The 22,426-nt window shown below is 38.2% G+C and overlaps 1 protein-coding gene across 1 annotated transcript in view; it reads right to left on the reverse strand.

The window, feature by feature from the left end:
* The window catches only part of GARS1 (glycyl-tRNA synthetase 1), a 52,817-nt gene that overhangs the window by 3,715 nt on the left and 26,676 nt on the right, over positions 1-22,426 (reverse strand). Inside the window, exons 8-14 of the mRNA XM_006055653.4 lie at positions 20,619-20,768; positions 16,385-16,547; positions 14,788-14,952; positions 8,904-9,011; positions 7,973-8,118; positions 3,646-3,731; positions 1,641-1,750 (exon numbers count right to left, since the gene is read on the reverse strand). Coding sequence (XP_006055715.4) covers positions 1,641-1,750; positions 3,646-3,731; positions 7,973-8,118; positions 8,904-9,011; positions 14,788-14,952; positions 16,385-16,547; positions 20,619-20,768 — 928 coding nt within the window. The remainder of the gene's footprint in view (positions 1-1,640; positions 1,751-3,645; positions 3,732-7,972; positions 8,119-8,903; positions 9,012-14,787; positions 14,953-16,384; positions 16,548-20,618; positions 20,769-22,426) is intronic.

Below are 22,426 nucleotides of genomic sequence, written 5' to 3' on the forward strand. Positions count from 1 at the left end.
TTTTGTTATCTAACCAGCAATGCTTTTATACCAAATTTATACAAAAATGGATTGAGGGACTATGTGCTAATAATTTAGAAACATTTTTGGCTTCTTACAGCCTAATCAAATTCCTCTTCATGATGAAATCTTTATGTAATTCATAAAACACTATAACTTATTCTTGCCTAGCCTTTAAGGAATTTCTATTACAACTTTAGTTTTATCACTATAGAGTCAAAAGAATAGCTGAAAGCTTTTTTTAAAAAAGTTTTCATTAGAAAAATAACCAGGAAAAGTTTGAAGCAAACTTGGCCTCTAAAAAAGGGCACATTCAATAAAGTATGATGTCATTCCTCAGGAAGAACCATCCCTTATGTCGGTATCTCTGGGGTCCAGGCTTAGGTTCCTGCTATCTGTTAATGAATGAAAAGCCACTCCTTAAATGTCAGGAAATGAAGATGTGACTTTAGGGCACAGAAGAAAAGAGTAGCTTTATTAGCTGTACATTATCAACAGTTATGTCAAACTTTTAAAAATACTGGTGCCAAGAACTCATCAGTTCAGTTCAATTCAGTTGCTTAGTTGTGTCTGACTCTTTGCAACCCCACAGACTGCAGCACACCAGGCTTCCCTGTCCATCACCAATGCCCGGAGCTTGCTCAAAAGTCATGTCCATCAAGTCAGTGATGCCATCCAACCAAGAACTAATAGTTCATCTTTAAGGCTAAATGCCCTAGGATAAACTACACAGTTGATGTCCAGCATTGTGTACACACTCAACTTTAGCTAGTCACACAGGTAAGAATGCTTCTTTCAGTTAATTCGACCTGTACAACCTTTCCTCTCTATTCTTGTTCTGAGTGATCTTCCTGGAAACCTGTAGTTATACATCAAAGGAGTATAATTTCCACAACCAGAGGTTAGGTGAGAAAGGTGAAATAAGCCATAATGAAGAGCTATGTAGAAGACATGGAGCAGTAATTTAAAAGCACTGGAACCAAAAGAAAACTTGAGGGATGAAGACTTCTTAAAAACATGCAGCGTTAGCTAGGTTTGAATGCTGGGAAAGCCTACACGTCACATACTTCTGCTCAATTTATCACCTGTCAATCTCCCACAATGGAATCATCTGGGTTTCTTATAAACACACATACACACACAAAACTAGATCCTGGGGTCTCAGACCTAGTGAATCTGTATCTCTGGACTAAAACCTAGGAATTTACATCTTTATCCTCAAAATACCTCAGACAATTTCATGCAGTTTGAGAAGGTTCCTTTTAATGCTTTACCAAAGTATAAATACAGTTTTTAAGTTTGTCCAAATTCTATAAATCATCGCCTCCTTCCCAATTTTCTAAAAACACAAGTATATCCAGAAAGGAGCACTCCTTCCACTGATGCAATACAGACAGCTCTCCCAAAGTAATATGTTGTCTCAGAACTCAGAAGCAACTAAAACAATGGCATCTGGAATAACCTACACATTCTAAAGCACAAATGAGATAAGGAAGTGCTTTGCTTTGTAAACAGTTAAGCAAAGGTGTTAATATTCCAGCAAATAATAACTGATTGTTTCAGAGCTGTCTTAACAGCACTCAGGAACTGTCATTCTCTGACACTGTAAGACAACAAACAGTACACTGTACACAACTCACCGTTCTCTGCTCATCTCCCTCGCGGACTTGGAATGTGTGTTCAAATACCGTATACATGATCCTGCCCAGGCCAAAAGACGGTTCAATTACACTTGGAATAACTTCTTCCACTGCAAGAGAAACAGAAATTCAGTAAGACTCTCTGAAACCCCACATGATGCACTGTGGGTCCTCTCTAACAAATTCTAACTGGCCCTAAAAATATCTCTATTCTAGATGGATTGTGATTGACCCTGTACAACAGGACAAAAAAATCAGAACACTCCTGAAAACTATTTCCTAGTAGAAAACATGATGCCTTTAAAGAGAAAACTGGAGAGGAAAACTTCTTTTTTTTTTTTTTTTTTTTTTTTACCAAATTTAATTGTTTATATACTATAAAAAATAAAACAAGATACCAGTGTATTCCTTCACCAAGTTGGTAAGCTATGAGCAATGCCTTCTCCCTCACCTATGCAGAAAGCATTGAAACTCTAGAGCTTCTGTAAGACTTTGCTAGAATTAAAAATCCACCACCACAGCTGGCAAATTTAATGAAAACAACTCCTGCGTACAAGTATCATGTGATTTGTGCTTTACTTTTTCTCTTACTATCTGGATGAGAACTCCCTAAGAGTCAGGTTACTGCTATTGTATTTCCAAGATTCTGGGGTCAGGAGTCCGTTAGAGAAGAGTTTGCTCAGGTACCAGCAGTCAAAGACCAGGGAATCCACAGCTCTTCCTATGGGTGCAGTTATACTTGTGGTATACATAGGAATTGTCTTCATTTTTATTTATTATTCAGAAAGGAACCACGGCTAAGCACTATCCACATCTAACTAAACTGATCCTCACCTTGAGAGCTTGTTTCAAGACAAATGAGAGATAACTGAATCTTTAAAGATAACTGGAACCAAAAACTCACACATGAGAGTAACATTTGAGAAATGACCAAGGCATTTTCTGCCCATCCTTTGGTGGCATCTGAGCAATGGTGAGTTCAGTTCAGTTGCTCAGTCATGTCCAACTCTTTGCGACCCCATGAAGTGCAGCACGTCAGGCCTCCCTGTCCATCACCAACTCCCGGAGTTCACCCAAACTCATGTCCATCGAGTCCATGATGCTATCCAGCCATCGCATCCTTTGTCGTCCCCTTCTCCTCCTGCCCCCAATCCCTCCCAGCATCAGAGTCTTTTCCAATGAGTCAACTATTCTCATGAGGTGGCCAAAGTACTGATGTTTCAGCTTTAGCATCATTCCTTCCAAGCAATGGTGAAGGACAGCTCTAAGCCAGCTGCCAGGATGTGGCTAAAAGGCCTCAGAGCATGAAGAAGGGCTCCCCTGCTCTCTCCTATCACTGCTCTGGCTGCTTTTACAGATCCATGCAGCCTAGCAACGATGAGGCAGGCCAAAAACAAATGGAAAAGGAGGCCCGCTCACTCCACAGGCAGTAGTGTCTCAAATACCCACTACCCTCAGTTTCCAGGAGCATCAATTCAACCAAGAATCCTTCATACCTTCTCCAAAATACTCACTTACCAACTCACAGAATTTGTCCTACCAAAAAATAATCTCATTGGCTTTTAAAAAGCATGAACGACCACTAACCTAAATGACTTTTAATAAGTTAATCTGCCAGAAAAGACAGTGTAGATAAGTTCTCTCTTTTGCTTAAAAAATAAAAGAATTTTTCCTTAAAGTGAGAGAAAAAAAAAAAAAAGATGCTTTTAATCAAAGAGATACTCTTCATATGTGCCTCGGTCACAGAACATATAAAGATGGCATTATAAGTTATTTTTAAGTATGAATACAATTATGCTTTTTTTTCTTTTTTAAAAAACAAGATAATGTCTTGTTATATGAATATAATGTCATATTCATCAAATTTAGGGCTGTAACATCAAGGATTCATTTTCTTCTTCAAATTTTCCATAAAATAGTTATGCTATGAAACTTAAAAAAAAAAATGCCATTAAGGAGTAATGATTTTTGTCTGCTTGTTCCTTAATTATTTTTACAAATTTACCATGTAGTGTTTTCTGGAATCTCTTCACATTGACCATATCTTTTGTCAACTGAAATGTCTTTCCTTCAGTTTCAACAGTAAATTCCCTACAATGAAACAAAGCACATATTAGTGAAAACACATATGCCCATGCCTTAATTTAAAGGAGTTTTACAGATTGCTAAACCTCTTTTCATTTTAAGTGTACTACAACTTGGTCAACAATCCAGATATAACAACTGAAGTCAAATTTAAATTTTTCATAAGGAATACCAAATTAAGTATTATTCTAACAGCACCAAACAGTATTTTGGGAGGCACCCAAATATGTGGCTAGTCTTATAAAATTCCACAAGTGACTTAGTGACCAACTCCTTGATTTTGAGATCAAGATAAAATCAAAGAAAATTTCTTTAAAAACTCAGTTATAGAATAATTACATTTGTCAGAAACGGGTCTGCTGGCAAAAAGACCACTGTTCTCATTACTGTCCTAACAAATGTAAAAATGACCAACTTGTCATCTTACAGAAAGAATTTTTAAAACTCCTACACTTTTTCCAAACTAAATTTTTATACTTATGCTGATGAAGATCAGCTTAAAAGAAGTTTAAAGATTCTGCTTGATATGTCAGATATGTCAATATAAAATACTGCTGCTGCTGCTGCTAAGTCGCTTCAGTCGTGTCCGACTCTGTGCGACCCCATAGACGGCAGCCCACCAGGCTCCCCCATCCCTGGGATTCTCCAGGCAAGAACACTGGAGTGGGTATACTATCCCGCCCAAATCACTGAGTGCTTCATGTTTATATCCTGAGATATGCCCATTCCATTTCAGGTTATAATAATTCACCTTTATAAAGCACTTCATGTAATATAATACCTGTATTTTAGCTTATGAGGTATTTCATTGCATTATGATCAATTCAGATGTGTCTGGTCTCACGAGCAGCTTGGTGCTGAGAAAAGAGAGCCCTCATGTGGTTGTCCTTGGAGCTGTATGGCTGGTACATGGTACACTGCATTCTGCTCGTTTCTAGCACTGATAATCTCATGCATCATAAGAATGATTTTCATTGATTTCTTCCATTTTTACTATTCTGGAGTTTGTGCATGCATGCATTAAAAGACTCCACATAGACAGTATCATGTACATGTTCTCTGTGAGCACAGTCTAAGTGCAGGGTATGTAACAGTTATAAAAAAGCTTATGGACTTTGTGGGAGAGGGAGAGGGTGGGAAGATTTGGGAGAATGGCATTGAAACATGTAAAATATCATGTATGAAATGAGTTGCCAGTCCAAAAAAAAAAAAAGCTGAATAATTTTCCATTGTATGAATATATCACATCCCCTGTATCCATTCATATGCTGATAAACATTTAGGTTGGTTCCAAAAAAAAAAAAAAAAAAAGCTGAAATTAGCAAGGAGATAGTTATTATTTGAGAATAATTTTTAAAAGCTGTCTTGTTGGTATATAAATCTGTTAGTAACCTATGTTAACTTTAATGGGATATGACGTTATTCTAGCATAAACAGACATTAATTCTAGGAGACCAGAAATGTTTTAAAATTTTCCTATTGAAATAGATAATTTTATCTTCCACTTCTAAGTGTTCGTCTTGCAATAGCTGACAAATACACACACACATGCACCCACTGTGGCCCCAGAAGTTCCCCTGGGTGCCTTCTCTTTCGATCCCCTCCATTCTCACTCAACCATTGAAGTGCTCTCTACTACTCTAAACCAGGTTTGTCTTTCCTAGAGTCTGGCATATAATCTTTTGTGTAAAGCTTCTTTCACTTAGCCTAATGTCTATGACAAGGTCTGGCAAACTTTCTGTATAGGGCTTTCTGTATATTATGAAATATTCAGTTACAAAATGTTCAAGGTTTGCAGACCATAAGCAGACTCCCATACTACATTTTTTTTTAAAACAACCCTTTGAAAATGCCAAGTCGTTCTTTGCATTGTGATATAAAAAATACGAAAGATGCTCCAAATGTACTCAAAAGTATATACTCCAGTTATTAGGTATTCTACAAACAAGTGGGTTGATAAATAGTGTTTATACCTTCAAATTCCTACCAATTCCTTTTTGTCTACCAATCACCGAGAGGGGTATAAAAATCTCTAACTGTAACTGTGAATTTGTCTAATTTTCTTTTCAGTTCTGTCAAGTTTGCTTTACATATCTTGAGGTGATTTTTAGTGGCATACATGGCTACAAGTGACGTATGTTCTTGATGAATTGATGATCCCTTTATCATTATGAAATACAACCTGATAATTTTTCTTGTTCTTAAGTTTCCTTTGATGTAAATAAGGCACTTCACCTTCTTGATTAATGTTTGTATGGGAAATATTTTTAAAATTCTTTTCCCTTTAAACTTAAATTTGAGGCATACCTTGCTTTCTTGTGCTTCACAAGAAGCACAAGCTTTGCATTTTTTGGCAAATTGAAGGTTTGTGGCCACCCAGCGTTTGCACGTCTATCAGCGCTACTTCTCCAACAGCATTTGCTCACTTCATGTCTCTGAGTCACATTTTGGTGACTTTCGCAATATTTCAAACTTTTTCATTATTATTATACTTGTTATAGTGATCTATAGTCAGTAAAAGACTTTGATGTTACTAAAGATTTCCACTTGCTGAAGGCTCAGATAGTGGTTAGCATTTTTCTGCAATGAAATATTTCTAAACTAAAGTACATACACTGTTGTTAAAAATATAATGCTATTGCACACTTAACAGAGTACATTATAGTGTAAACATAACTTTTACATGCACTGCGAAACCAAAAAAATTTGTGTCACTCACTTTATTGTGACAAATTTATTGCAGTGGTCTGGAACCAAACCCACAATATCTCTGAAGTATGTCTGTATTAAAATTACAGTTGATTTCCTGTAAACAATATTTAACTGGGTCTCGAATTTTTTAACCAGTCTGACATGGCTATTAATTTGAGTGTTTCGATCATTATATTTAAAATAACTATCAGTACTGTTGAGTTGAAATCTACCATTTCCTGAGTTGTTTTCTATTCATCTCATCTGTTCTTTGTTCATTTTCCTTCTCCTATCTTTTTCTAGAGCAGTTTTTATTATTCTATTTTAGCGCCCTTATTGGTTTCTTAGTTACATCCCTTTGGTTTCTCTGTGTCTTATCCAGGCAATTGGTCTAAAGTTGACTACATGTCCCTTTTTATTAAACTTAGTATATGTAACATGTGCACCTTACAGAAGTATACATATTCTTACATATTCCCAACTCTTGGCTCCCATCCTTTGGGTTACTGATGATACAAATGCTATTTCTACACATCACAAATTTCACAGTACACTTAATATTTTTCTCTAAACAACCCATTATCTTTTAAAGAAATTCAGAGATGTCATTTTAAATCAATGAAAGAAAATGTCACTCATATCACCCACATAGCCATCATTTCTAGAGCTCTTAGTTTCTTTGGGTAGATCTAAATTTCCACACTTCTGCCTGAAGAACTCCTTTAACATTTCTTGTAGTGTAACTCTGGCTTACAATGTATCCTCTAAGTTTTCTGTCTGAAAATATTATCTCTTCTTTTTCCTCAAGTATTTTTTCTGAAAAGACATTTTCGGTGGGTATAGGCTCTTGTCTGTAAGAACCTGAGAAGATTTCATTCTACTGTATCATGGCTATGTACACACAATTACATTTGTGATATCACCTCTATCTAGATGTTCCATTTGGTTTTTTAAAATATGTACATTTCCATTTCCCACCTCATATGTTCATGTTTTCTCTCATGACCTTGAGCACATAAATACTGTTTTAACATCCTTCTGTATTATTTCCATGATGCTCGCCACTTCTGGGTATTTCTTTTGATTGATTTTTCTCCTTATTTTGGGTCTTTTCATGGTTTTTCATATGGCTACAGATTTTTTTTATTGTTTGCCAGACATAGTAAATTCTACACTGTTTAGTGCTGAATTTTGTTGAATTCCTTTAAAGATTCTTTTCTATGGTTTTTCATTTATACTTAAAACAATTATGCTGAGGACTCCAAAACTCAAAAAATGGGTACTGATTTGAGAGAGAGATGTAGTTTCTAATCACCATGGATAAGTCTCCTCCTTTAAGAAAGTTACTGGGAGGAAAAAAGATCTCTGTAGTCCATTTCAAGTCTGTTTCCAGGTCACAACACCAAAACTCAACGAACAGTCCCTTTAAAGTAGCCAAGAGATGGTACTCACTTGCAAAAGTTTCTAAAGAAACTAATGTCCTCCTAATTTTCAAAACATGGCAAAGGGAACAGAGCTGAGTGGAGCCCACGTTGGAGCACACACCTTACACTTACCCTTTTTCATTCAGTAGTTTCTCCATTTCTGTGATATAACACTCATCACAAATGGCAAGGTACTCCATCACCAGCTTTGCATCCTTCTTGTACGCCTTACCAATTGCTCCCTTATTAGGTTCAAACTGAACAACATTGACTGTTTTGTATGAAGGGGTTAAGGAATACAAAGCTACAGAACTGCCCCAGCACTTCAAGAAATGATCCTGAGGACAAGCCTTCATTGACTTAAAACAACTACCAGTTCCCTACTGGTATCCAAGATCCTCTTTATGCTGATTTCAAGTGCAAGACGAAACAACTACTCAGAAAATCATTCAGATAAACCCCACTCAAGATAAGTAAACATCATCAAAAAAGACTTTTTCAAAGTTACAATGAGATAAAGGGACATTATCTAATCAGCAATATAACCCAATACATAGCATAATGAACTCTGATAACAATTCATTCATTTCTTTATGTCTCAGCACAATAGGATCTACTTCTTGTCACCACTCTGGCCCTTAGATGAACTCACAATGTCATTGTCTGGTGAAGGAAGGAAATTTCTCCTTTGCTGATCTACAGATCAAATGAGATAAATTATTTCATCATAAAAGGGCATTCATCTTTTAATAGAGAAAACATTCACTGAGCACCCTTTATCTAAAGAGCATGTATGCAGATGCACGTGTTGGAAATGGCTGAGAAAAACTGGTCAACATCCTGAAAGATGCAGAGCATTTTTCTCTCAAGGACCAAACACTGAGTGGACACATGTTAGACTACAGGTAAAGAGAACAAGAAAGGAACGGTGAGACGCATAAAATGATTGGCTTAAATAAAGTGCCAAAACATCTCAGTTTATCCACAGAACAAGGTACAGTCTTGAACTTATCCATTTTCAAGATGTTTACTCCTGAGTTGCAGAAATGATCAGAAAGGATATAGGCTCTTTCAAAGGTTTCTCGGCTACGAGTGGGACTTTGGTGGCCCTCGCATGACAAGACAGGTCATAACAGGAACGGTCAGCACATCCAACAATCTCGATCCAGCCCTGAGAAGACATAATAAACATCTGCAACTCACACAAGGTTCATTCACAAATGCATGCAGATTATACATACTCATGAATAATTCAATTACAGAATCTCTACTCAACTTTTACAAATGCTTGAAATGGGTACAGTTTTATACATCAAGTAGTAGCAATCTTATAAATATCCACACATGTACACAAAGTAGTCTTTTTATTTTCTGGACAGAATTATTTTGCCATATTGTGAATGTGGGGTAAACTAGTATTTGCTGGGATTTAGCTATGGAAATAAAATGTGAACCTAGACAAAACTTGTAGATCTCTATCAAATTTTTGACCAGAAGTCAAAATGAATCTGGTAGAAACCACCAGCACAACACTCTGTTCCATAAAATGCTTTAGCACTGATGGAATTTGGCATCCACAAGGGGTCACCGATGCAATGGACATGAACTTGGGCAAACTTTGGGAGATGGTGAGGGACAAGGAGGCTTGGTGTGCTATAGTCCACGGATCACAAAGAGCTGGACACGACTGGGAGACCAAACAACAAGAGCAACAACAAGGGGTCTTAGAACCAATGCCCCATGGATTCCAAAGGATGACTGTAATGGTTCCCTCCTGCCCATACAACTGTATTCTTAAAACTTGGGCTCAAATCAAAGAATTTACACGTACAAAGTCATTACTCTCTGTGCACTTTTAAGAACTGCCAAAAAGAAGGACATGGCTAGTTCAGAAGAGCTCTACACTAGCAAGTAAATCAGTCCTGGCCAGAAGCGGACCTCCCGAATTCCACAGGACACACAACAGCACACTCCCAGATTCTTCCTGTTGCCGCTCACGTGGAGGACCCAGGGGTCAACCAAGCTCCCTTTTGTGAGTCAGCACAGAACATATGCACACACAAATCTAAACGCGGTGCTCACCTCAAAAAAAGTTTGTGGAGAAGGAAAACAATTTTCATAAACTTTTAAAAGCACCGAAGACAGTCAAGAGGAGGAAGAGTTTTACCAGTCTTTACCACGGAAAACAACAGTCAAGGGTGAGAGACCCAATTAGCCCCTTGAAAATCTCTTGTGGGTTCAGAGACCAACACAGGTGACAAAAAATAAGGTCAATAATAGCTCCAGGCAGGAAGGTGAGGATTCACCAAAGGGACTGGTAGTCTGGGAGGAGGAGACACTACAGCAGACATCATGGCATTACAGTAGAAGAGCAGCAGAAACAAGAACATGCTATTAGGGTGCTGTGGTGATGGTCACTCTGAACATAAGTGACAAAGATACGAAAGTAACACATGGGGGGAAATCCATTGGGAGTTAAGTTACATCACAGCATGCCCTGCACCTGCAGTCTAGCTTATAACTCTTCACTGGAAGATATTTATGAGAAATTATAAGGAAAATAATACATCATGTATACATTTATCTGAATCATTAAAAAGGAAAGAAAAAGAAATATAACGAGACTACACTGGAGGAGGAAATGAACAGAGTGCTAATGCATCACATCAGCCTTGAAGGATAAACAGAATGGACACATGCCAAAATCAGGACTCAGAGATCAAGGAAAAACCTAAGAACTAAGAGGAATGTCAGCATGCCGGCCTAACAATGATGGTGATACCAAAGTCACACTTGATTTTTGTATATTAGAAAGGCATTATTAAACTGGAACACAAATACATTAAATGTCATCTGTTTCCTCTTCTTTTTAATCTGTTAATTTAAGTAGGTAAACTCTGTGTAAGTACTGACCATATGGAAAGATCAAAGAAGAAATCATACAAATGTAAACTTAGCTCAGAGAGGACAGACAGACAAAGAGGACAGAGGAACTTTATCTATTTTGTTACTTTATTGTTTTATTGGCCTTTTCCCTCTAAAAAGTTTTTGAAAAACTGTAATAGACTCAACAATACAGCCAGTCCTCTGTATCTGTGGTTTCTACATCTGCAGATTCAACTGTGAATCAAAAGTATTTAGAAAAAAATTTTCAGAAAGTTCCAAAAACTTAAACTTTGCTGCAAACCTGGCAACTATTTGCAAAGCATTTATAATATGTTTGGTATCATAAGTAACCTAGCTAATTTAAAGTGTATGGGAGGATGTGCATAGGGTCTACGTAGATACTAAGCCTTTTTATGTAAGAGACTTGAGCATCCCAGGATTTTGGTGTCGGTGGGGCTTCTGGAACAAAACCCCAGCAGCCACTGAGGGATGACTGCATTCTCTTTGTACGAATTATCTACTGCTCTCAAATCTTGGCATCAGATGATTGTACTAAACACACATCTCAGCTGGCCACAAATGTGGGCATTTGTGCTCAATCCAGTTTCCTACCCAACAAAAGAAAACTCAATAAAGAACAGGTACTGTTTAGATCACAGAATAAAACTTAATAACAGCATTACTATCACAGCAGTGGAAGGTTCCATTTCTTGTTAATTCTCAAGTCACTTTTCAAAAGCACAATCTAAAGTGTTTTCAAAGACTCTTAAGAACCTGTTATTTGAGTAAGAACCAAAGAGGTAAAAGGCTTATTAGTTCAACAGATGTCTAGTTAGTCCTTCTCATAAATACTTATTTTTGCCTTTGATCCAGAGTTTGGGAAAATTCAACCATCACACCTAATAAGCTTTCCAAGCACATGTTACTGCATGGGGTGTTTCAAACAAAGAGGCAAAAATAAAACTCATATAAGCTCAGAAACCCCAGCACATAAAAACAACAAAATAGGAATTAAGGGGAAAAAAAAAAGCTAAAAACATGTAACTTGATCATCTGAGTCACTAAAGATGCCAACTAGTATATCTATGTTCTTAAACATATACTTACTCATTATCATTTACTAAAGATACTGATGAAGATATTTATGTACTAAATGGTGAAACTACAAAAATATGCCTGAGAATGGTAGACAACAATTTTGAGATCATGGTGACCCCTTAGGAGGGAGAAGAAAAGGTTAGAGCATTAACTGTATCAGTAACTTTTTTATTTAAAAAAATACAATATGAAGCACACAAAAAGAAAATATTCAAGTCTCTAAAGGAGTTTCCCCCTCTCCTTTAAAGTTTATTACTTCAGAGCTTTTGGTCTTGTTTAGTCCAGTCTTCTTATGATCTTACACAAAATGTGAGGCCTAAGCTCAAAGCTAGGTCCACATTTTCTTTTTAATTTTTTCTTTAATTCTTTTAAATTTAGGTATAATTGACATATACAATGATATTAGTTTCAGGTATATAATGTAACAATTTGATATTTGTATATATTGCTAAATGATCACCGCAATAAGTCTAGGTAACACCCGCCACCTCACACAGTTATAATCGTGTGTGTGTGTGTGTGATGAGACCTTTTACAATCTACTCTCTAAGCAATCTTCAAATACACAATACAGTATTATTAACTGTAGTCACCATGCGGTACATTCCATCCTCAGGACTTCTCAGACCCACATTTTCTGACTTCCCATCCTTGAGGGTTTGGCCACAGCTCACAGTGACACTCAGAAAGGATGAGCAGGAGTGCAGTAGGGTTTATGAAAGCAGTGTAGCAGGGGTTAAGGGCAGGGGCGGGAAGTCAGACAGCCCTGCCTCACATCCCCGCTCCACCACTCCCTTGCTGAGACTTGGGCAAATCAACTAACGTCTCAGCACTTCAGTCTCCTAAGAAATAGAACCAATGAATGGAATTATTGTGAGGATTACATACGCTGGTACACTTAGAATGGTATATAGCCCTTAACAATTACAAATACCGAATGAACAAACAACTGAAATGCCATTCAGGCAGGATTCAGAATCTAAATTGAAAACAGCAAGAATTTGGGTCTGGTTTAGCTTGAAATCTTCTCACACAAAACACTTTATTGGTTTAACTTGAAAATAAAAAGAGATTTCAGAATATCTAGTACATATAAAGAAACTAATGATCACCTATAATCCAAAACTAATTACCACTATCATTTAAGCAAACATATGTCAAGTAAGTTTGTGAAGAAAGTTAACATAACAAGAAAAACCTAACAGATTCTTTCCTAATTCAATAAAGTTAAAAGTATATGTTAAAAACAATATCAATAATAGTCACTACAGATATATGCATATATCATTATGCATATACACACATGTATTTTTAGAACATTTTATTTATTTTTTAATTAGTGAGAAATTGCTTTATAATTTTGTGTTGGTTTCTACCGTACCTCATAGTTTTGATTTGCATTTCTCTAATAGTGAGCGATGCTGAGCATCTTTTCAAGTGTTTATTGGCTATCTGTCACTTGTGTATATGTTTTTAAAGCATATAAAATTAATTTGAATGGAGGTTGACAAATCAAGGTTCATGGAACTAAGAATAGTTTTTATGTTTTTAAAGCGTTGTTAAAAGAAGAAAAAACAAAAAACAGAAGAGAGCCACAGAGATCCACAAAGCCTAAATGTTTACTGTGGAAAATGTTTATTGAGCCCTGATTGAGAAAACAGACATGGAACGCTCTTGGGGAGCACACAGTTGGAAGTTTCACATTTTATATAACACACTTAAAGAATTATTTTTCACTTTCCATTTTACAAAAAAAGGTTGTCATTTTTTAAATGACTTTTTTTAAACTGGAGGATAACTACTTTACAATGCTGTGTTAGTTCCTGCTGTACAACAATGTGAATCAGCCGTAAATATATATATATATCCCCTCCCTCATGAGCCTCCCTCCCACTGCCCTCGCCCCACCCCTCTAGGACATCACAGAGCATCCAGCTGAGCTCCTTGTGCTATACAGCAGCTTCCCACTAGCTGTCTATTTTACACACGGCAGTGTAGATACGTTAATGCTACTCTCTCTCTGTTTGTTCCGCCTGCTCCTTCCTACCCTGTGCCCACATGTCTGTTCTCTACATCTGCAGCTCTATTCCTGCTCTGCAAATAGATGCATCAGTACCATTAAAAATTTTTTTTTAATTAAAAAAAAAAAAAAAGAATCTATTTTTTCAAAGAAAGGCACTTTTAAAAGTTTTACTTTTTAAGAGAAACCAAGGGCATGTGAGAATCAAGGACCCTGAGTTAAGTCTCTGTTGGGTGAGAAGTCTCTCCAATATCAAATAAAGGAAATGCAGAAGACTCTGGGGCCCGCTTCTCGTGGCTGCTGCCCTGTTCCCACTGCTACCAATGCTAAAGCACCTCCTATATCCAAATGCCTTTCAATCCTAAACTTCAGTACTAATGTTCATGTCTGGGGGTGTGGGGGTGGGAAGGAACAGTGAAGAGGTAACCTGGAGGTCTTCTCTGAATTATTATTAAATACACAGAATTTGAGAAAAGGTAGTTCCTAAACAAGAGATCAGAATCTCCTAGTCTATCCCCCAAATCTACCAAACAGCTCTCCAAATGAAGAGCACTATGGGCTTCTTTACTCAGCCTGGCCACCACTTCCAGTATCTGCTGGGGTCCCTGTCAGGAAGGTGGCCACTCCATCTTAGCTGCGTTCAGGCATGTTACCAATCACACTGCCTACACCAGCAAAGGACACGCCAGGAACACACTGTCACCAGCCTTCTCTCTCTCTCTGTAAAAGCCATCCATATCTACAAAGGGATCCTGGGACATAAGGGTAGCCCCCTCTTATGACAGCACAGTGGGGCAACTACTTTTTCCATTTTGCTCAGGAAGAGATCTCTTTCCTTTTTGTTCCACTCTGACAAGAAGCACACAAAAGGCAACTTTGATATCCATGCTTCTAAATTAACAATGTGAAAATCACATGGTTAGAGCCACTGCATTCTACTTACATAGGATGTTTTGGATTCAGCATCCCAACAGTCACAGGCATAATGGGCCATCTCATTCTCCATGTGCTGTCGGAAGCGGAGCTTCTCTGGAGAGACTCCAACCTTCACGAGGTAGAGGTAGATGCGGCCAATGAAATAGCCCAACACTGAGTTGTTAATCACACCCTAAAATAAATGAATAAACAAACTCATAGGTAAGTAGGCAAGCAACATGCAAACAAGCACAGAAGAATGAAAAAACCTACAAACATTAAGGCTTTTGAAGGCCAAGATACCATTTTCCATTGAGTTATTTATCATCTACTGAAAAATCTTTGAAACACAAAGCAAGCTAATTTATACAGCTTTCAGAATGATCTGAAATACCCAAAAATGTGATTAAGGCTATTTTCAAAAGTTTAACTGTCAAGCTAACAAGCAGATAATGAATGATGTCATTCAAAATCTTTCCACCATACTCATTGGGTCAGCAAAAATTCAGCCTATTACCTCATACCTTCTAAATCTACAGTACTGAAAATGACATTCACAACAATGACCCTAAGGAATGGCATATATTCCTTCTGAATTAACAAAAGTCGTAAGACATGCTGAGGGGACTTTAATGTATTCTTATCCACTGAAATTTGCAAACCCCATATAGTATAAATCCCCTTACAACTTTAGTACAGAAGGGTTTTAGAAACTGTCTAGCCCCATCTCCTACCACCTGCAGGGCCCTTCTCTGCAAAAGGGCTGACAAATTATCACTCAGCCTCCACCTGAATATTTTCAGACAGGAAGCTCATCGTTCCCAGGGCAATTCATTCCATTATTAGGCAGCAACTACTGTTACCAAGTTTTTACTCACTCATTTCTCTAGGCAAATAATCATAGGGAAATTCTATTATATGCAAGCCCTTATCCCAATTGTTATGGGTAATACAGAAGAGTTTAAAATAGAAAGGGCTTGCTTCCTGTGAGTCAAAATGTCTCCCCAAAAGCAGTCCATATTGTTAAAAGTCAGATTGATGGGGGACTTCCCTGGTAGTCCAGTGGTTAAGAATCTGCCTGCCAATGCAGGGGACACGCGTTTGATCCTTAGGCTGGGAAGACTCCAGCTATCGTGGGGCAACTAAGCTGGTGCGCCACAACTACTGAGTCCGAGCTGTACAGCCTACAAGCTGCAACTACCGAGCCCTCACACCCCAACTACGCAAGCCTAAGACCCTAGAGCCGTGCTCCACAGCTAGAAAAGCCACCACAGTGAGAAGCCCACACCGCAACTAGAGAAAGTCTGCATGCAGCAATGAAGACGAGTGTGGCCAAAAAAAAAAAACTGATGCAGTACAATTCAAACCAACAAATTTTTTCCACATGCCCTGCTAAATCTTTTTCCATGTTAGTCCCAGTGGCCCACACATTGGCACGTTCAGGTAATTCCCTCCCACTATAATAATAGTGTGTAATAAATACAGTAAAAAAAAAAAAACAACCCACATACTGTATCAAAATAAAGTGACTGTCAAAATATTTTATCATCCAGTACACAGAATCTGCTGAGTGCTGAACTCCAGGAAGAAGTATGCTCTAAATTAAGTTATCTATGAAATCTTACCTGTTCAACAGCATCTCCCAGGCGCATTTTCCGAGCAGACTGTCCGCTGACCTGGGCTTTCGCTGAATACAAATAAAGGTAGAGGTCTGCCACATTCTGGAACTTGGGATGGTCTTTCTCACTGGGATCTACAAAATGCTCAATTTCTGCCATTGTGAATTCTCTGAAAGCAAAAGTATAAAGGATAAAAGTGGCACACTTAAAAAAAAAATAAACAAAGCCTTTATTTAAATTTCATTTTACACTAACACAGAATGATATGGAAAATAGTTGTTAAAGAACAGATTGATACAGTTTTTTTTTTAATTAGGAAAACCTAGGAACTTCCCTGGTGATCTAGTGGTTAAGACTTTGCTTTTCAATGCAGGGATGTGGGTTCACTCCCTGGTTGGGAGTGATCTTGATCCCACACGCCTCCTGGCCGAAAAACCAGAACATAAAACAGAAACAATAACGTAACAAATTCAATAAAGGCTTTAAAAATAGTCCACATCAAAAAACAATCTTTAAAAAATAAAATTAAGAGAATCTGAGCAAATGTCAGACACACACAAAAAATGAGATACTGAATAGTGCCTTCCAAATAAAATGATTTTCTTTAAAGCACTGGCAAGTCTTTACTAATGCACACTAAATGAAGTGCCTGATATTTACTTTTCAAAGAATGGGAATTAAAAGTGAATTTAGCTTTTATAATAGTCTGATTTCTTCCTTTTTATTGCTCTGAACAAGTAAATGACTGATAATGGCACCATACAGCTGGTGTCTTTAGAGTAACAGCTTCCTAAATGATGTGTTATTCAAGGCAGAGGACACGGCATGAATTGAACAAGCTAACATCAAACGAACTGCATAATGATGAGATAAATATGCACATAGTAATGGTTTCCGAAAAAGATTTCCCTGAATGGCAATTTAGTAGCTATTGGGGGGGAATATTTTAAGTTAATTTTATGAGTCAAAATCAAATCTCTCTTCTTTAAAACACACACACACAATTTACTAGGGCACTTCCATGATTATCTCAGATGTTTTAGAAGTAATGAAAAATTGCTTAAATGGGTCCTAAAAATACATGAAATGCGTTGCAAAAGAGCTTTGGTTTTTTTTTTTTACTTTTACTTTTTAATGTCATCTCTTATTCAGTCCAGCAGCACCTATATCTTAATTGCCTTTCAAAAGCTATCAAACATCTTCTGCGAGCACAGAAATGAGAGACAGACAGAGATGCTTGATGTCTGTCCTCACAAAGCTTCCAACCAGGACAGCAGCAAGAGAACACTTAAAATGAAGGGCAGATCAAAAAAGGACCCTGCCCAGAATCCCCAAATAATCAGCTGCCAGTCTTTCCATCTGTTCTGTCAATTAATCCAAGCTCACAGACAGGAGATGGAAATCAACACAAACACTGACTGTATCAGCTGTCTCTTGTCTTTGAGTTCAGAGACTCTACCTGTAACTGTGGAGACAAAATAGTCATCAGACTAGAAGACAGAGCCAGACAATCAAAATGAAATTTAATTAAAAAAAATTTCATATGAACAACTGATACTCCCCACCTAAACCAAAGGATCATAGCTATACAAAGACTTACCACCTGCCATCTCTAGGTCAAGAAGAAGCTGTAACATTAAACAAGCCGTAGCCCTGCTGCTGCTGCTGCCGCCAAGTCACTTCATTCGTGTCAGACTCTGTGCGACCCCAGAGACGGCAGCCTACCAGGCTCCCCCGTCCCTGGGATTCTCCAGGCAAGAACACTGGAGTGGGTTGCCATTTCCTTCTCCAATGCAGGAAGGTGAAAAGTGAAAGTCAAGTCGCTCAGTCGTGTCCGACTCTTAGCGACCCCATGGACTGCAGCCTACCAGGCTCCTCCGTCCATGGGATTTTCCAGGCAAGAGTACTGGAGTGGGTTGCCATTGCCTTCTCTGGTCCTAGCCCTGCTAAGTCGCTTCAGTTGTGTCTGACTCTGTGCGACCCCATAGACGGAAGCCCACCAGGCTCCCCCATCCTTGGGATTCTCCAGGCAAGAACACTGGAGTGGGTTGCCATTTCCTTCTCCAATGCATGAAAGTGAAAAGTGAAAGTGAAGTCACTCAATCATGTCCGACTCTTAGCGACCCCATGGACTGCAGCCTACCGGCTCCTCCATCCATGGGATTTTCCAGGCAAGAGTACTGGAGTGGGGTGCCATTGCCTTCTCTGGGTCCTAGCCCTACCATGGAATAAAAACCATGGAGATACTGACTTGTGAAGGATGAATGGATTTCCACCCAGGATCCTGCAGAGGCGCATGACAAAATCAACCAAAATCCAGAAAACCAGGGAATAAAATGGCAGGAAGCCCCATTGGACTTTCCTCCATTAACTCCTGGGACCGTTTCTCTACTCTAAACTGCTTTGCCTGTTTATCACTTTTTATTCCACAGGTTCCAAGTTTTGCCTTACTTCATGGTCCTTAATAATCATCCAACGGTTACTCTCTTTGATGTAAATCCTCTCCAAAACACTGGCTTTAGACAAGCTCAGTCTCAGACAGCTTACTCAGTATTCTGAAAGCATGCTTGCAGACACTTCCTTTTCCAAAAGCAAAAGGAAAAAAGACATGAAGAAACCCAGAGATTGAGAAATAAGACAAATTCAAGTCTGACAAGTTTTTCAATGTTACAATACCCAGTTAAAATTTAGGACTACTTTTCATTTTGCAGCAAGGCTCAGCGGGTCCTCCCCATTCTACCTAAGTTGTACAAGCTCCTTCCTCATGAACTCTCCCTTTTCTAGACCATTCAGCTGAAGGGACTACAGGCCTGAAGATAAAGTCTGGTGAGAACATAGGAGCGTCTCCTCAGAGGGTGTCACCAGGACTCACAAGATTAGGCAGGGGCTTTGCACGCTCTGATAGTTATAGGCAGGATATGCTATGCCTGATGCTTGTAATTCCAGCAAGTAAGAACTGTAGTTCAGTTGGTAAAGAATCAGCCTGCAATGCAGGAGATCCCAGTTCGATTCCTGGGTTAGGAAGATCCCTTAGAGGAGGGCATGGCAACCCACTCCAGTATTCTTGCCTGGAGTATCCCCACAGACAGAGGAGCCTGGCGGGCTACACTCCATGAGGTCACAAAGAGTCGGACACGACTGAAAGACTAAGCACAGCATGACAAGAAAAGAACAGCTGCTGGGGCTGTGGAAAATACTTCGGAGTCTAAGACAGTGAAGTTTACCAATATAGCCCATTTTTATATGAAATTTATTACCTTAAAATATCAGTAAGAAAATGTATAGAAATTGCAAAAAACCTAAGTCATAAATAGCTAACTCATAATGAGAAAAACATAACTCAGCAGTGCCAAGATGCCTTCCTGCACATTCCTGGATACATCTGACAAAGGGAGGTTATTAGAATAGAGACAAGAGACTGTCTGAACTAGAGTAGACAGAAGCAAGCTTGCTAGCTGGACTTTCTGTCATAAAGTTGCCCCAAATACGTGGAGGGATACCAACTGGCTACTGGAACACCCTCACCCCAACACCAGTAACACTGTCTGTCCTGGATGCCTAGGATGGCCCTCCTGCCATAACTCTCACCTCCTTCTTCCTCACCCTACTCTCATCTCCACCACCACTTCCAGGAAATGCCTGCGTCAACAATCAAGATCTTACCATCCTCAAAACAGAACATGAACAAGGGGAAAAGATCATTTTGCAGCAGATGTGAAACGTCAGCTATTCACCCTTTCCGTTCAAACCACACAGTCACTCAAAGCTGCCCATCATCCCAGAGACTACAACTGAAGGTAACAAACATAAAACAAACTTTTTTGGAGGATAAAAATAAAGATATAATCATGTAAGAAAGGACTTCCCTGGTGGTACAGTGGATAAAAATCTGCCTGCCAATGCAGGGGACACGGGTTTGATCCCTGGTCCGGGAAAATTCCAAGCGGCGGGGAACAACTAAGCCTGGGCGCTACGGCGACTAAGCATGCACCGTAGAGCCGGTGCTCTGCCACAGGAGAAGCCGCCCCAGTGAGAAGTCCCTGCACCGCAACAAAGAGCAGCCCCTGCTTGCCGCAACTCGAGAAAGCCCGTGAGCAGCAACGAAGACCCAGTGCAACCAAAAATAAATTAAACAATGATGTAAGAAAGAAGAAAGCTGTTTCAAATCAGCAAGCCTTTGTTTCCATTTCAATGCAAAAGTCACTCACTAATTTCACCAGCAGAACACCATGGGTGGTACCTGACTCTGATCAGTCCAGATCGAGGGGAGATCTCATTTCTGAAAGAATTTCCAATCTGGGCAGCAGCAAAAGGCAACTTTCCTTGGTTGAATTCCAAAAGCCGTTTGAAATTCAGGAAAATCCCCTGTGCAGTTTCTGGTCTCAAATATCTATAAATTTAAACAAATCAGTCTGTTACAAAGGAAGAAATCATGTTTCCCAATAAATCTGAAATTCTAGATACAATTCCTAAAAGTCCTAAATATACTATTCACACAAAGCTGTATGGGCCCTAAAAATGTTTTAGAAATAGATATTTTCTATTCTCACACAGGTAACAGAGAAGGGATCAGGTGATCGGTATGGAAACACCACTGTTAGAAATGTCATATTATTTCATCACTCCAGTGAATCAAAGATGACTTCTCTCATGACATCTCTAAAACCTCGGATAGTCTTCGGATATTCTCCTGATTCTCACTTACTCTGGAGGCAGATGACAATTTTAGATCCTTTTAAAAATAAAGTTAAGCATCCCTCTGCTGTTAACCCACATCAAAGCATAACTGTGGAACTATTAATTAAAAAAAAGCCAGTACAGGCTGACAATTAACATCAGAACTCACTCAACAAAACCATTACACCACGGCAGGCAATTTTCAAGGCTTTTCATATCATTTCCTTCTTTGTACCCAGAGACACAAAGAAACAGGGAAATCCAGAATGATCAAATCTTTGTAGTATTTTGTACTTTCAGCCCAAGGCTGCTTCTGATTTTCTCCACATTTTAAAAAGACAGTCACTCAAATATACCATTATAGCCATTGCTTTCTTTTCAATTTCACAGAAAATATTCTGTGCAAAATATCACATAAGAGAGCAGTCTCAAGAAGCTACTTCAAAACAAAAAATAAAATTTTACCTTCTTCTCATTCTAATATACCAATTCTTTTTATTTTTTGGTTTTTATCCAAATATAAGCATAGTTACAGTTACTCTGCATATTTATTAAGTAGAATGTACTAAATTATGAATTCTTTCTTTTATGCTTTTCCATTTTATAAAAAACAGTAAAATTTTCTTATTAACAGTTGTATTCTACTAAAATAAACTACTATAATTTATTAAGCAGTCCTCAAATTACTGGATGAAAAGGTTATTTTTACTTTCAATTTATATACTCTTTTTTTGGGGGGGTAAAGTAGTCACATTTATTTTCACATCCATAATAAAATCCCACTATGTTATTGCTTAAAGACACAGAGCAAGAATTAGATGTTACAAATCACTTTCAGAGCACAGGTTATCTTGAATTATCTTTTAAAATCCTCTTTTAAAGCAGGAATAGTTAAGGACATATTAAAACTAGCTGTTTTTTATTTTTTCACCAAGAACTTTACTGAACAGCATTTTCGCTGTTTTGTTCCACTATCTTCTATCATTAATTAATACACTCTTGATAAGTATACCTTCCTTTCCTTTTGAATTCTTTCCTTAGATAAATTCACAGCAGTGGGAAAGCAGGTCAGAGGTCATGGCCCATTTTATGACTCTGTATTAACAAAATGAAAGGCTCATCCTTTGCCTCTTTCCACAAAATATCCTGAATCAGCCCACTGTCTTACTCCAATAATACACTGTTACAGTTCATTTTTGTTATTCTTTACTCTCTACTCCAGAAAACATGACCTAGCTTTATCTAGCAAAACCTATCCTGTCTTACCCTACAATGAGACCATGAGAAAAATATCCGAGGCTACGAAATGGAATACTTTGACTAAGTTTGCTAACAATGAACAAAGACTCTGGACATATAAATTCTGGATCA

Source organism: Bubalus bubalis, chromosome 8 (assembly GCF_019923935.1).
Source record: "Bubalus bubalis isolate 160015118507 breed Murrah chromosome 8, NDDB_SH_1, whole genome shotgun sequence".
Classification (NCBI taxonomy): Eukaryota; Metazoa; Chordata; class Mammalia; order Artiodactyla; family Bovidae; genus Bubalus; species Bubalus bubalis.